The sequence below is a fragment of the Elaeis guineensis genome, chromosome 8, assembly GCF_000442705.2.
Source record: "Elaeis guineensis isolate ETL-2024a chromosome 8, EG11, whole genome shotgun sequence".
Classification (NCBI taxonomy): Eukaryota; Viridiplantae; Streptophyta; class Magnoliopsida; order Arecales; family Arecaceae; genus Elaeis; species Elaeis guineensis.
The window spans coordinates 26,947,584-26,964,033 of record NC_026000.2 but is presented as its reverse complement, the minus strand read 5'-3'; the positions used below and the strand labels follow the sequence as shown (position 1 = coordinate 26,964,033).

Genomic DNA, 16,450 nt, shown 5'->3' with positions numbered 1-16,450 from the left:
ATAAAGCCATGCTAACCTAGTCCAACCAGGAATCATCAAGCACAGAGCACAGAGCATGAATTTGGAACTCTTACGGCTAGTGGATTTCCTTTTCATATTGTTGGTCCTGAGAATTTGAAAAATAACCACTAAATCAGAACACGAATTCTTGTCTCTAAGATGTTTGATGACTGAACAAAGACTATCCATAAAATGCAAACCTTTAGTCTGAACAATCAAAGTTTGTTTATAGTTCTCAGCAAATGCATTTGGTTAAACCTGCTTATTCTTTGCTTAAAGGGTAGGTAATATGAGATAGCAATACGACCAAAGAGTTCTCTAGCATCTGTTGAGCAATTTATAACCAGCATCAGGTGCACCGCTTCTACATTTTCAGTGCCCCAGTTTTATTGAATCCTACCGCTCATGTTGCTGAAGATAAAGGGAAAGGCGGAAAGCAATTGACTCATTGTATAACCACACCAAATTTACCACAGAAGGCACCGGATATCAGCCGCAGCATTAGACATTAATTCCATGATGGAAAATAACAGGACAATTAGGAAGCAAATGGCAATTTTATTTGATAAATAGGAAGCATATTTTGACATATAATTTCCAAGGAAATCGGTCTCCCTCGCAAACCAGCTTCTTAGATCACTAATCTGCAGCAGAATGCCACTGGAGTGTAGAACGGTCACCAAGTTTGTTGTTGTAATACCCTAGTTTTTAGTTCAGTAATCAATAAAGCATGAGGGGAAAGCTCTTAGCAGTGATTTATGTTAAGCAAAGTTTCCAGTGCAAATATGATCCTTCAGAAACACATGATACATGAAGAAGATAAAATGAAATGAGACAAAAGAACCCAAAGCATAGGGTGCACATTGCCCTCAATCACCCATCATCAACTCAACTATGGTTATAAGTATTCTACGGCAAAACTACTTGGGCTGAAACAAAAGATATCACGTTTTGCAACAAAAAAAGGGAACTTCTGGAAAAACTAACAGAAAATATGGTAACATTACAGGCTCGTGCAAACAGCTTGAACCATTTCCGATCAATAAGCATGCAAACGGCTTGAGCTGTTTCCCATCAATAAACAACACGACAAAGAAGAAGGTCACAGAATCCTTCGTGCAGGGGTTGCACAGTTGAACCTGATAATTCCCACCACTTCCTTTTCAGATTTGCTGTAGAACAAAAGGCATCTGAATACACACAATCTTCCCATCGAAATGGTTGGACAATTAGCACAAGCTCTCTCTCTTGGGGGTGGAGGTCATATAATACCATACATATTTCTCAGAGGGGCTGAGAACAGGGCAGGATACATTGAGATCCTACAGATCTAGTCAAAGGTCACCTCAAATAAGCACATGATCCCAACCAAAGCACACAAATTAGTCCACGAGCACTGATCCCAAATTTGCAGCATGTCAAAGCACAGCCCAAAGAAGCACCTCTATGTGGAGCAGCATTGCTTCTTAGTATTGTCATCATGCGAAGCTGACACCTCAATGGCCTTCCCTTCTTTGATGCCTCCGGAAGGTCCCAGTGCCGGCTCTGAAGAGGACAGAGGCTTCTTACTGATGATTCGATATATCTCTGAAAGGATAATCTGAAAGGCTCTCTCTACATTCGTGGCCTCCAGAGCAGAGGTCTCAATGAAGGACAGACCTTCCTTCTCAGCAAAGCTCTGTGCATCCTCTGAGGCAACTGCTCGAAGGTGCTTGAGGTCAATCTTGTTACCAATGAGCATAACCACAATGTTGGAGTCAGCATGGTCACGGAGCTCCTTAAGCCACCGGTTCAAATTCTCGAAAGTTGTGGGCTTGGTCACATCATAGACTAGGAGGGCTCCCAGGGCACCACGGTAGTAGGCACTGGTTATTGCCCTGTATCGCTCCTGGCCTGCTGTGTCCCATATTTGTGCTTTTATTGTCCTCCCCTCTACCTAAACATCAGAAGAATAAACAAAACAAAGCAATGGGAAAAATAGTTAGGAGACAGATACCAATGTCATACTTGCTGTTTAAGAGAATCCAGATAAACAATTGATAATCCTATGAAGAGAAGAATAATTCGAAACAAGGCGACAGAAATGAAATTTAGATTGACATTAGCTGAAGTTTTATTCTACAATTTGGTATCAAACATAGTTAAGGATGCACCTCCATGTTCATATTTTCTGAAAGTACAATACAAATGGTTGTCATTGTTTGTAGTAAAAATCGATCCGATGCCTAAAATAGTTTACCTTCTAGAATATCTCAACACTTAAAATTAAAAAAAAATTCTAAATAAGGAAAAGGATAGCTTTCGAAACTTGAAAAACTTCAAATGCAATTTGTTGATGAAACAACCAGAAGTCTTGAGTGTCGCAATGTAGGTTCACTGCCTCAAAGAATGCGAGGGACTTGTTGCATCATTCTTGGTTCATTAGCCCAGCTGGAAGGATCTACACGATGTGTTTGCAAATTATGATCCGTCAAAGATGATTTAGACCTTGCCTTTTCACATCATTAAAATGCTTTTGGTCAATGTTTGGTAGACAAGGTCCATAACTACTTACTCATATATGTCACCGGTCCTAAAAAAAAAAAAAGAACCTTATGGCAAGACAAAATTGCTCTGAACTATTAAAAACTCATTGTAGCAAGCAGTTTGATCAAAAGAATGAACCACAACATATTTATTTCCAGATGAGATCAATCATTAACATTGAAAACTGATTCAAAAAATAGAAAAAATCAACATCTATAAAATACAAAAAATCCTTTCGAAAACAATAAACATTAAGAAAGAAAAAAAATAAAAAAAAGTAATATTAATATATGAAACTTAATTGGTTAACCATAAAAATATACATCAAACTGTCAGACATACCCTACATTGAAATGTTTTCTAAAAAAAGATAAATAATGCATAAACAAGTATTAATTTGAACATGAGCAGCAGAAAAAATATAATCATGCACAATATTGAAGTGATGCCTAATTATGACGGACACCAGGGTAATTCTAAATAACAAATGAAGGAAAGAAGAGAAACTAAAAGTTGCTTAGAAAGGGTTCATTGTTAATCCCAAACAGAAGTCTTGCAGGTTGAATGCCAACAAGGTTTTCAGCTTAGTTCAGGGAAAAATCATGATGTTCATCTTTCAGAGGCAAGGAATAGCATCACTGGTTAATATGGGTAAAGGTGAATGGATCCCAAATTGGTTATAGCTGTGCAACTTACCGATTTTTGCCAGTCATGCAAATGAAGCTTATGTTCATTTGAGCCAAGACTAATTATATCTACTAATTTTTGAAAAAACTGTTGTGCAGAAACTTCAAGCAATAGCTGATCAATAGAGAGAGGCATCAAAATGTCACCACATTTTGTTGTAATCCTCAAGGATTTCATCAACAGTATGTATAATTTGGCTAGGCATCATTTGTTCAAAATTCAATGCCACACCAACCGAAATGTTCTCGCTAAACTTTTTCATGGAGCAAAACAATCATGGAGTGTATGTTGATGTTAAATTAGTCTTTAATTTTTAATTATACATGACTATTATCTTGTTAGAACGTGAGTCTGGAAAGGAGCTTCATGGGTAGCACAAAGTGAAGGAGATTGTGAAAATGTAGCCACCACCTGGGATTCTGGGATTTGAATTCCCTACTGTTACTTGCCATAGGTAGAGAAGAAATTAGAAGAAACCCAGGAAGTATAGTGTAGAAGAGGCAATTATGACTTTAAAATGGAATTAGAAACTAGCTAACATGCATGTGCATTGCGCATGCAGATGGCACTAATAAATAATAATGCTAAGGATGAGCACCACATAAACACATCACCCTTGGTTTAGTTCTTGCACTCTATTTTCAAAGGGGAAGAAAAAAGACAACTGCACCAGCCAAAAGTAGAAGTATATTAATCATATTATCTAAATATTTGAAAAGCTCTTTGATCAGAAAAGATTGGACCTTGAAGTTTCCTCTCACATGAATCGCACATGCTCAACTCTTGTCATAAAAACTAAACCTATGACTACCAGTTGATCACCCATTCAAGGAAAACCCAGTCCTCCAGCTAAGATCATCTTGTACCCACTCTTGTAGTAAAAATGCTAGTATGCTAAACTAACTCATTGCTAAACATTTGATAACATCAATTTGAAGGACAGGCAAGGCCTACAAATGAAGTGCCCAGGTTATTACTTCTATCAGATAATCAATGACAGACATCCACATGTTATAGATTAATGCATAGCCAAAGAGGAAGAAACATCATGAATTAATGATCATGCGAATGATGAAAGGTTAAATTCACAAATAGCTCCAGTGCCACTGTTATAAAGTTTTCAATTAAAGCAGGGACAACAACAATCAAATCTACAGATAAGACGACTCAATATCAGACAAAACAGTAGCAAAAATCCAAATGACAAGGAAAATTGGTCCTTTATCGAGCATATGCTTGGATGGCTTCACTTCAGCACCAAATGTTATTGGTGGATGAGATTTCCCACATCCTATTCTGTTAAACTTAGTCCTAAACGGTCATTTGAAAAACTTATCCTCTTAGCCTTCAGCAGAAAGTTTGGGTGACACTTGAACTGCTATCATAGGCTTATACAGTTCATACATACAATTTGAAAAGGAAAAATTCTTCATAAATGCTAACAGCAATCATTAAGAGGTTGAAAGAATAAACCAGATTTCTTTTCCTTTGTTTTTTTGGGAGGTGAGCTACAAAAAACTTCTTATACCCTGGCAAATGCAGGATCAATCATTCAGGCAACATCAAGTTCGGGCATGAAGTAGTCATAAGCCTTAAGAAAAGGAGGCAGTCTACTTGGGGGAGGGGATTTCAACCATTGAGCATTATGATCATCTCAAGAACCAATTCGGCCTTAATAAGGATGTTTTCAGAAAGAAGTAAAAAAACAAACTTTTATCAGCAAAGAAATATGTGGAGCAACAGGAATTAATGGATAAAAGTTCATTCACTAGTGTTCCATATGATTCTTTGTTTTAAGACATGGATTTGACTTCCTACCAGCTATTTCAAGTTGTCATAACACCAACTTATGAAGAAATGCGGCTGTCCCTCCTTAACATCCAGACTACATCATTCCAGCAAAAGTAAAAGGCAAAGTAATATGTCCGGAGAATGTCTACCAAGGCAGTGGAGTGCTTGATTCCCTTAACACCAAATTCTTGGGAGAGGAGAAAAGGGCCTCATGTTATGAAATACAAAACCGCTTGGTTAGAGAGACAAAGATTCTTCAGGGGGCAATACAAACAGCTTTAGATTTCTGTAGCAACAAATATTTGCCTAAATCCTCTAGTGTCACAGACAGTAATTTCCATAATTCATGAGCATATGTCCACTCACATTGTGCACATGAACGATTTCCAGTTTCTTTTTATCCTTTTACAATGAAGACCTTGGACATTCATAGAAGATTTCATTGATTAAAACACTGTAAATAGCTATATTTTCTTGAGGAACATAACTTTGTTCTCTTTTTTATATAATTCAGAGCAGTCAGACTATCAACAGTTTTAAACAATTCTTCTATATTGTGACACTTTGCCTTTCCACAAAAAACTATCATACTTCATGATTTATTTTTCATCTCCGTCAAATGTTAAAAATGGCAGATAGATATACAAAGATTATAGTGCCACAAAAAGTAAGTAGTGCATTACTTCAGCATCCTTCCCTAGTAGGACACAATATAGTGGTGCCTTTACCATATACAATAGGTGTTGTATCTATTGATACTCCGTAACTTTCTATAACCTTATATTATTGTAAACTGCATTTGCTAAATATTGACATTGGCTTTATGACCTACTATATCAGCTCTCCAAATATTGTGAATTCTACATGCTAAATCATTAAGATCATTCTCTTCCATCAGTTTAAAAGCGATAGAATCATAGAAACATTTTTACACAAACAGGTTAGGAAATTAAGTTTCAAGGATCAATTCCCTGAACAATAACCCTTTGGAAACCAACAACCCAACCATCATTCCTGCCACTAATTTACATTCATTCTGCCTTTGAGTGAGTTCCCAGAAAATACGAGGCATCTATTAAAAATTTAGAATGCTGCTAAGAAATCTAGCATCTCAAGTCTACAAGACATGAAGAGAATCAACTCGATCTATGCTTATTTAGCAAAGTTAGGTGGCTTCAAATAGTCAGACAGGTTTCTGGATCCCATGTTATTATTACAAGTTAACCTTTTAATATACCAAAATTAGTGAGAACAGCATTGCAAGAATACAGATAAATATGTCAGAGGACAAAAGAGTGAATAAACAGATCTTCCAATGTTATAAAATTATTTATTTGAAAGCTGCGTGAAGTGAAATACAAGAGCACAGCCAGTTCTTTTTCCTCCATACTAATACATTCCAAATTTATCTTCAGAGTTTACTCTCATATCATTGTCATTATTAACCACACATTCTACCTTGATTCTCAGATTCTTGATCTTACACACCAATCATCATAAATTATTTACGAAAATTGAAATGAATAAACCAAAAAGCAATGCTTACCCGTCAAAGAATGTGCAAAGATCAGGGAATCACTTTGAAGGGGCATACCCTACAGATTTCTTTTCTCAAAATCTACCACTTTCATGTGTCTCAAGAACATGACTGGAGACCTTCAAATCATCAACCTTTCCATGTCAAACAATGGTTGCATGGAGCAATCGATGCATGTAGCTTCAACACTAAAATGGATGAAAGAAGGGAACAATAATCTCCAAAGTTTAATAGCACTTGTTGTGGTGTAGATGGAAAGACATTATTAGTCCTACATTGGTTGAAATTAAAAGAGAATTTAGCTTATATAGGAAGGGACCATCTTTCCCACGTAAGATGTTTTTTAAAAAGCAAAACCATGAGGCCCATAGACCAAAGCGGACAATACCTTACGTACCGAGCTATGAGTCCTTGACTGCAACATTGGCGCTAGAAGGAGGGCTTCAACCTCCATGGACTGTGGGGCTCCTTCTGCCTAAACACCATTCTGTGGGAGTACACAAACACGGTCTGTGGAGTACACGTATACAGATTCCTCCTTAACTGAAGGGCCTGTATTGTGGTGTAGAAAGAAGGGTATCATTAGTCCTACATTGGTTGAAGTCAAAAGAAAAACTAGCTTATATAGGAAGGGACCATCTTTTCTTTATGAGATGCCTTTTAAAGAACAAAATCATGAGGCCCATGGGCCAAAGCGGACAATAACTCACATGTCGAGCCATGAGCCCTTGGCTATAATATTGACACTAGAAGAAGGGCATCATCCTCCATGAACTGTGGAGCTCCTTCCGCCTAAATACCACTCTGTGGGAGTATACAGACATAGTCTGTAGAGTACACGGATTCTCCTTTGACTGGAAGACTATGTTGTGGTGTAGAAGGAAGAGCATCATTAGTCCCATATTGGTTGAAGTCAAAAGAAAATCTAGCTTATATTGGATGGGACCATCGTCCCCACGTAAGACACTTTTTAAAGGGCAAAACTATGAGACTCATGAGCCAAAGCGGATAATACCTCACGTGCCGAGCTATGAGCCCTTGACTGCAACAGCACTCAATCTCCATAAAAACGTAACTATAAGTTAAACTAGTTGGGGAGATGAAGTGCTAATAATGTGAAACCAGGTATTCTTCTCTTTTTCCTAAAACGCCTTAAATTAATGTTGTAGTGCATTGGCAAGGACCGTAAATGATAATCAAAGTAGTGGTGCTTGTTGTGTTAAATGGCGGGCCCATTCAAGAAAACATTCACAATATGCATACAGAAGACACCTTCTGCCGTAAGCAAATCAAATCACAGCTTCTGATATTGGTTTTCAGGAACAAGAAGTTCCCTTTTATCCAATTAGGTTGCCGTCGAATTGCATTTAGGTGAACAGAGTCAAGAAAACAGAGGAAAAAAAAGGCTCTTTTTTGAGAAATTTGATTCAGCTCAATCAATCAGAACCAAGAATGCAGAAAACGTGGATAATTCCCGGTGCTCATATGAAATGTGTATGGAGAATTTGCTGATGAATCACCCAAAAATTCAACAATATCCGAAACCCACTACTAATTTCGAGAGCCAAAAGACCCCACCCCCACAATTAGAGACATCAAAGAGAAACCCCAGGGGAATTATGAGACGAAAGAAGGGTGGGGGGACTACTTGGAGGGTGCGGGTGGCGAATTCGACGCCGATGGTGGACTTGGAATCGAGGAAGAACTCGTTGCGGGTGAAGCGGGAGAGAAGGTTGGATTTGCCCACGCCCGAGTCGCCGATCAGCACCATCTTGAACAGATAGTCGTACTCCTCCGCCGGCCCCAACCCTCGCCGTGCCATCTTTGCCTTCTCTTTCTCTTCCTTGAGCCCGGATGAGGGAGTCTTCTATAGTAGTACTCCTCGCTGGTTCCTTTGATCACTGGCGGTGGAGAGAGAAAGAAACCATTTTTCTCATTCTAATGATTTAATCCACAATGGTTTTGTTGTTTAAATCCCTAATTCCCCACCTTAAATAAAAAATTATAAAATATAATAATAATAATAATAATAATAATAATAATAATAATAATAATAATAATAATAATAATAATGAGCCTGTGCAGCTTGAGATTTTGAATTAGATTCAATACAAAAATATTTGCACAAACCAAGTTCCATTTAATACAGCTCAGAAGTAGTGCACATGTACGGGTTTTTCCATGGTTCTGCATGAGACAACCGAAGGGATGAGAGGTACGGCTATGATTGATTTGTTGTCTCCTCGCCTTTCCATGGGCCCGTTTGTGGGAGTATGAACAGTGAAAATCTGGAAATAAATATTACCATATTTTTGGATATTTTTGCACAAATTCTTACCCATCACTATATATCTAATATATATATATATATATATATATATATATATATATATATATATATATATATATATAAAATAAACGTCTCTATTCGACACATGGCTAAACAATTGCATAATATGTGACTAAAAAAAAAAAAAAAAGCTTGAATGATGGAGAGAGGGCTGGCGAAGAAACCTCGAGCCTCACCCCAGGAGTTGGAGAAATTTACAATTTTTCCTCTAAGTTTTTCTCCCCTGCCTCCTCTATCCAGCGAGCCCTCCAGAGAAAAAAACCATCGCAACAAGTTCGCGATGCGCTTTCATTTGTTTTCCTGCTCTCTCTCTCTCTCTCCGCCCCCTCCTACTCCTCTCTCTTCCATCTCTTTTGCTTTATTTTGGGCAATGGAACAAATGGGAACCATTGAATTAGATATCACGGATCGATGACGTGGACCATTTGGATGGTAGATGTGGGGTTGAGTGCATTGTGTTTCTTTTATGAGAGAGAGAAAGAGAAGCATATTTGGCTGGTGCCAGCGGAGATTTTTTTTTTTCTTTCTTTCTTTTTTTCTGAGTTGTGGTGGGGGACTTGGGAAAGTAAATAATATCGGTAGAGAAAGCGTGAGCTCCTCTCCATTGGCAATCGAAGAAGGAAGAGAAGGGAGGAAGGAGATGGGCCTAATGGATTTGGGTTTTGGGTCCCAACCCGATCTGAAATCTGGCATAGATCTATATATTTAAACAGAGAATCTTGCATTTAGGCCCTTGATAAAGGCTATATTCAATTAAGCCCTTTTGACAATTGACTGAACCAGACCATGTTGAGTTAATTTAGTTTAGGGGTGTTTTGCAATTAAACCCTAAAAAAATATTTATTACATAAAGGTCCTTTTTTACTGGATCTCCACATTTTTGGCTTTAAACCCAAAGACAAAAAAAATATTAATTGAGATTGTCCCCATGGGTCAACTACTACAATCATGCATATAAATACAAATACAATATGATTACTGCCTACCTCCTACTATTACTTAACCATCATTCTTAAATGCATACGAAACAGACACAAACTACTAATCATTGTCTCTTAGTCATTCTGGATGAAATTCTGAGCTACTGAGACTAAAAAGTTATTAACAATTCAACTATTAGAAAATTTGTTCTATCTTTTCTCTGGAGTAAGTCTGTAATGATGATTGAAAATTTAATAAAATAAAAAATTATATAATAATAAAATATATATATTATTTTTATTGATAGACCATGAAGAAAAGAGATATATGTGGGATGCAAATAGGTAGTCATGTTTTGCTTAATGATGAAGATTCTGGAACAATTGATGCTGAAAATGTTGATTCAAGAAATGATTTTTCTATCAGTAAAAGATAGAAATGATTATATTACTTCTTATTATTATGTTATTTAAATATTTTAATTTTATATTTTAATTTAAAATATTTGATATCATCTATGATGTGTTTTATATTATGTTAAAATTTTAATTTATAAAAATATTATTTGAAGAAATAAATACATGTCGTGCATCGCATGGGGTTCTAAGCTAGTAATATTATAATATTGAACTAGTAGGTTACAATTAAATCAACTATTTTGTAAGTAAGTTTTTACATGTCCTTTTTTGTCTTCATATTGGTGATTCTTAATGAGTTGCATCCTGAGAAATTTGTCCAACAAAATCCTCAAACCATGCGTCATTGTATATACCATCTAATTAGAAATACCAATTCCAATTACCTTCCTCTTTGGGGCATCACAATCTTGCACTAGGTCTCATGTCACATATCTTTTTGATATAAATAATTTTTGTAAGCACATTAAGGCAAAGAATCTATTCTTGGAGGTTATTTTGTAAACATCTCTTAATCTTGTTTTTGAAAAATTGGATAGAAAAAGGCTTCATAGCCACCATCAAATTTTCTTATTATAAAGGCATTCATAGACTATGTTTCCAGAATTTTGAACCTGAATGCTGAAAGAAATACTTCCATCTTGATTTAGGCCCTATTTAACTAAACTTTCGAAAAAGTGCTTTTTGACTTTCGAAAAGTACTTTTGGATACTACAATGATGTTTGGTAAAAAATTAAAAACTATTTTGGCTTTATCAAAAAGTTGAAAAGGTCTATTTGAAAAAAGCTCCATTTTGAAATTTTCTCCAAAAGTACTTTTTAGCTAATATTGAAAAGCTATGTTAATTTAATATAAATTTTTTTAATGACTAAAATACCTACTAACATATCTCATAATTACATCTTATATTTTTTATATTATTATATTATAAATATAATATAATAATAAATTAATATTACTAGCTTATAACCCCATGCAATGCATGAAATATAATTTTTTAAAAAATATTTTATTTTATTTATCTATTCTATATATATTTAAAAATAATTAAAATAATAAAAAAGATATTTTATGCATAGTGAGGATTATAAGTTATCGGGCAAATCTTGTGAAGATCGATGATCTTGATTCCATAAAACTCCTTCATAAATCTATTATTTTTTATTATTTTTATCTTTAACTATTTTTAAGTATTTCCATTTCTCCTTTCTCTTCTTCTTTGATCATCTCCTCACACATCCCCAACTCTTCCAATAGTAGAGCCAATAATATTACCGATGTCCTTTGATCATCTCCTCACACAACCCCTAAGTCTTTTAACAGTAGAGTGGACAATGTTGTTCGACAGCCATCATTGCCATTAATGAAGCAATGTCTTTCAGCTTAGGATGGAGTGAAAATATATATGAGTATACCTCCAACTGATGGCTCATGATAGGTTTAAACTTTAGAAATCGAAAAAAATCTCTCTCTTTTTTTTTTGATATTGAAATTTTAAAGGTCTAAATTTTAAAAATCTAAACTTAAAATTTTTTTTCTTTTTTTCTCTTTTATCTTTTTTTCTTTCTTTGTCTTTCTTCCTTCTTTCTTTCTCTTTTTTTTTCCGATGCTCACTCACCTCCCATCACTCTTGCACCAGTCCTAGCACCTCTATATCTTTTGCCGCCGTCTGATCATCCACGCGTTCTTCCTAATGTTAATTGTCTCCTCGGACTGGCCTATAACCTTAGCCACCACTTGGGTCGATCGAATCAGAACCATTGTCCACCCATTCTCCTCATCATTGACTACTCTGCCATGTTGCCATGTTGCCCTTGATGCCACCACTGACATCTTTCCAGGGCTTGTCTCCAGGTTCCATCCTTGTCGACATGGAAATCAGCAACCCAATCCTCATTGCTAATATTGTCTCCACAGCCATCATCGACACTCCTATCTCAAGCAACAATCGTGGGATCTGGGCAGGTATGCTTTCGATCTTTGCGGGCAAGAAGGTGGTCGTTCGAACTTCGATCGACTAGATCAGGACCATCGTCCACCCATTCTCCTCATCGTCAGCTACCCCATCGATGTTTGCCACATCACCCTCGACATCGCCATCGATGTCCTCTTGAGGTCTACCTCTAGATTTCGTCCTTGTCGACATGGCCACCAGCGACCCAACCCTCACTACTGATTTGGAAGCTAAAATGATGGGCATTGTGATCGTGCTTTCAAATAGGAAGCTTAGGCCCTATTTTTTTCATGTGGCTCCCTCTCCCTTTCAAACATCCCACATGTCAAATGGAAGCTTCTCCGTTGAGAAGCTTTCATTTATATATATATATATATATATATATATATATATATATATATATATATTAGATTAGATGATATATTATAGACATATAACATAATCTATTATATTATTATTATATTATAAAAATATAATTTGATAATATAATATTATTATATTATAATAATATAATATAATTTATTATATTATAATTTATTATTAGATTAGATTATAATCTATTATATTATATTACATTATGTATTACATCATAATTGTGATAATATCATATTATAGTATAATATTATTATATTATATTATATTATAATAATATTATATATAAAATAATATTTTAAAATATAATAATATTTACATTATAAATATATAATATAATTATATTATAATAATATAATATATTATATTGTAATTTGTTATTAGATTAGATTATAACCAATATCTTATATTACATTATAAATCATATTATAATAATATTATATTATATTACAATATTTGTTAGAACATGGCTTAAAGAATTTATGTGGTGATTTAAAAAACTAAATATACTAACAAAATTTTATTGTAGAAAAATTATAAAAGACTTACCGAATAACAAGAAATAAAATGATCAAATCTGGAAGCGTGTTGGATATTATCCTAAGACGTATTCCTATCTCTCGTATAAAAAAATCTGAGAAAATCACCCCAAGATACGATCGGGATCTCTGCTTATGAGCCTGACTATGGAGAAAGTTGATGGAGATTCTTTTAGCATACAAAAAAAATAATTATAAAGAAAAAAATTAAAGAAAAAAGTCAGAAGAAAGAGAGGGAGAGGTTTAGATGGGATAATCTAAAATCAAATCTCAAGATGATCTTGTTATAGGCATCCAATATAACCGTTTATGACTATTTAGACTTTTATTGATCCATTAAGACCTTTAATAAGGAGCACAATGATCAAAAACTTTAATAAGAAGTCCAACGGTTAGAAAATAAATATAAGATTCAATGCGTATAATCGTTTGGACTTTTACTAACTCATTAAGGCTAGTAATTAGGAGTCCAATGATCAGAAATTAAAATCATGATAATGAAGAGACTAAAACATTAAAACGATGAAATTAAAAGATTAGGTTAAAATGCTTGGAAGATAATTTAAGAAAATTTTGAATTTTTTTTTTGAATTTTCTCCAACAATATTATATTACATTATATGATAATAAAATTATATAATATGAATATTATATTATATTATATTATTCTTTACTATAAAATACTATGTAATATTTTATTATAAAAAAATATTTTTTTATTTTAGTTACCAAACATATGTTAAAGTTCCAAAATACTTTATAAATGTAATTATCAAACAGCAAACAATTTTTTGTAAAAATTTTACTTTTAAAAACTCTACTTTTAAAAGCTCTACTGCTAACAACAATCCCAAATAGGATCTTAGTATCTAGTGACAAAGCTTCCAATCTCATTCTAGCCAACTAATCCGCAATATTATAAACTTTTTTGTAGATGCCTCAAGTGTTTTCTATAGCCATCATCGAACTATCCCAATATATGTGCATTCATGAACCATGTTCCTACAATCTTAAACCCAAATGCCAAAAGAAATACTTCCATCTTGATTTAGTATCCAACGACAAAGCTTGTAATCCCATTCTAGCCAACAAATCCAAGGCATCATTAACTTTTCTATAGATGCTTGAAGCTTTCACATTTTTATGGACACTTAAAGCTTTCATTGTACTTTTTTGAGATTTAGCCTTTTTTTTTTTTGATACAAGCAGACGATCACACCACTCTGGTGTGAGTATAGTCCAAAATGTTAGAATATAAAATATTATGAAGTACTCATGAGCATACATATTCATGGCTATTGGGAATAGTATCCCAAAGCTAATCATCAGCCTGTTGACGGTTGTGCTCATTTTTATATATGTACATAAATTATGAATTAATAAAAATTATTTTGATATTTTTCATCATAAAATATTTCATCTTCTAATGAACTCCTATGTTGTGGTGAAGTCCTTAGGACTATTTAGACTCGACAAAGGAGGATTGTCGTATAGTCCTTAAATCTGTTCGTGACCAAATGATACGCTGTTACCAAGGACGACAACATTTATCAAGCATAGGTCGTTGTGTGCCATATAAGTTGGTTGTCCTCTTAATCAATGAGTGTGGAGACACTGGTATGGTATACAGGTGAGATGTAAGGGTACATCTGCACTGAACGTGACCGACTCCGGAGCTATTTCTACTATCAAGATTTGCTACCGATGGAATATGGGTATAAATATCCCTCCGACCTGAGACCGTCACGGTGACTTGTAAGCAACTCATTGCACTTAGGCACTGGACTATCTGAATTTTTAATTCAGTGACGGAAGGCTGCTGGATGTAGTCAAGTACTTGACTTGTCAGTGCGTGTGTCAAGATGGGATTGACCACTCCAGTTTAGGAGCTGTGTACAGTCATGTTTTAATTTAGCAAAACTTGGCCAGGATAGTCCTTGTGAGGAGTCACAGGACTGTTTTGAGTTGAGCACGATTCGGATGATCTGATCAGGGTTGACAGTTTAACCCTGAGTCATCCTAAACACAGGGGTCAAAAGGATGAATTATACAGTAACCATATTATGTAGGTTCTGAGTGTTGCGATTGCACTCTTCGACCTATCCAGACGTTGGGTACTATTGCTAGATGGTCACTTCGATTAGTACAGAAATTGGTTCCTGTGCTACCGGCTTAGGTTCGAACCTGCGGGGTCACACACATTAGAAGTTCCTATCTGATCTGATGGCTGATATAGAATTCTACATGTTTGAGACTCAGTGATCGAGAATTAAGATTCTCTGATCACGAGTTCACACATTATGGGTACCGGGGTCAAGAATCCCACTGGTTGGATTTTTCGATCAGGATTACATATCGATGAATTCTGATACCTGATTGCCCATCGGATTTGGACTTAGTATTTATGAGAGGTTTAATTAGTGATTTGATCACTAATTAACTCAATTTGATTAAGTAATTATTTTTGGATCAAGTCCAATTGAATTGGATTCAGTTGGGTTTGATCCGATTAGGTTAAGAGTTGATCTAATCGTCGAGATAGTTTGGTCCCTGATTTAATCAAGAGTTGGGCTTAGTCAATTTCTGATTTGATTAGGATTTTATTGAGCCTAATTAAGTTTAATTAAGTTGGATTTAAATTAGTCTAATTGGACCTAACTTATTTGGTTCAATTAGGTTGGTTTAAATAATTAAACCACCTTGACCCAATCTCCATACGCCACCTCACTTCCATTGCACCCATTTGAATTCATGAGAAGGAACTTCTCATGAATTTTTTCCTCATGTCAAGCCCTCTCCACGCCCCACTTTAATGTGCCAAATGAATGGATAAAGATGATTGGTTGGCCATTCAAATTTAAAATAAAGTTTGAATTTGAATGGGCAATCAATCTTTGTACCTTATCCCTTTTTTTACATCCCATTTATTACATAAGAAAAGGTTTCTCATGAAATCACTCCATGCATAATTTAAGCCATGCCTCATGCCTTTAGTGAATAAGGGATGAGTTGGTGTCCATTTGAATTCAAAATTTGATTTGAATTCAAATGTACAATTACTCATCTTTATCCTTTCTTTTGGATAAGACGTTTGACGTTGTTATAAAAGGAGGAGAAGAGTGGGGCGTGGAAGAAAAAGATTTTTGAAGATAAATTCTGGGGCGTGAGAAGTCTTGTACATGAGAAGAAAGTCCATATCCTTCCAAGAGAAAAAAAAGAAAAGAAAGAAAAGTGGATGCAAGGTTTCCGGTGAGTTCCTAGAGTTTTAGCCTGGGGTTCGGGAAGTGAGAAAGTGAGCTACGAGTGTCGTGAGCTCAAAAATCTCAGAAAATCTTCAACATCCTCTCAAGTATGTC

At 35.1% G+C, this 16,450-nt stretch overlaps 1 protein-coding gene across 1 annotated transcript; it reads right to left on the bottom strand.

The window, feature by feature from the left end:
• Positions 1–833: 833 nt before the first annotated feature.
• Positions 834–8,536, bottom strand: LOC105049801 (ras-related protein RABA2a). The gene is made up of 2 exons (XM_010929560.4): positions 8,190–8,536; positions 834–1,936 (listed from the first exon to the last, which is right to left on the bottom strand). Exons 1-2 carry the CDS (start codon positions 8,361–8,363, stop codon positions 1,445–1,447), a joined length of 666 nt encoding a protein of 221 aa, XP_010927862.1. The 5' UTR covers positions 8,364–8,536; the 3' UTR covers positions 834–1,444.
• Between the last annotated feature and the right edge of the window lie 7,914 nt (positions 8,537–16,450).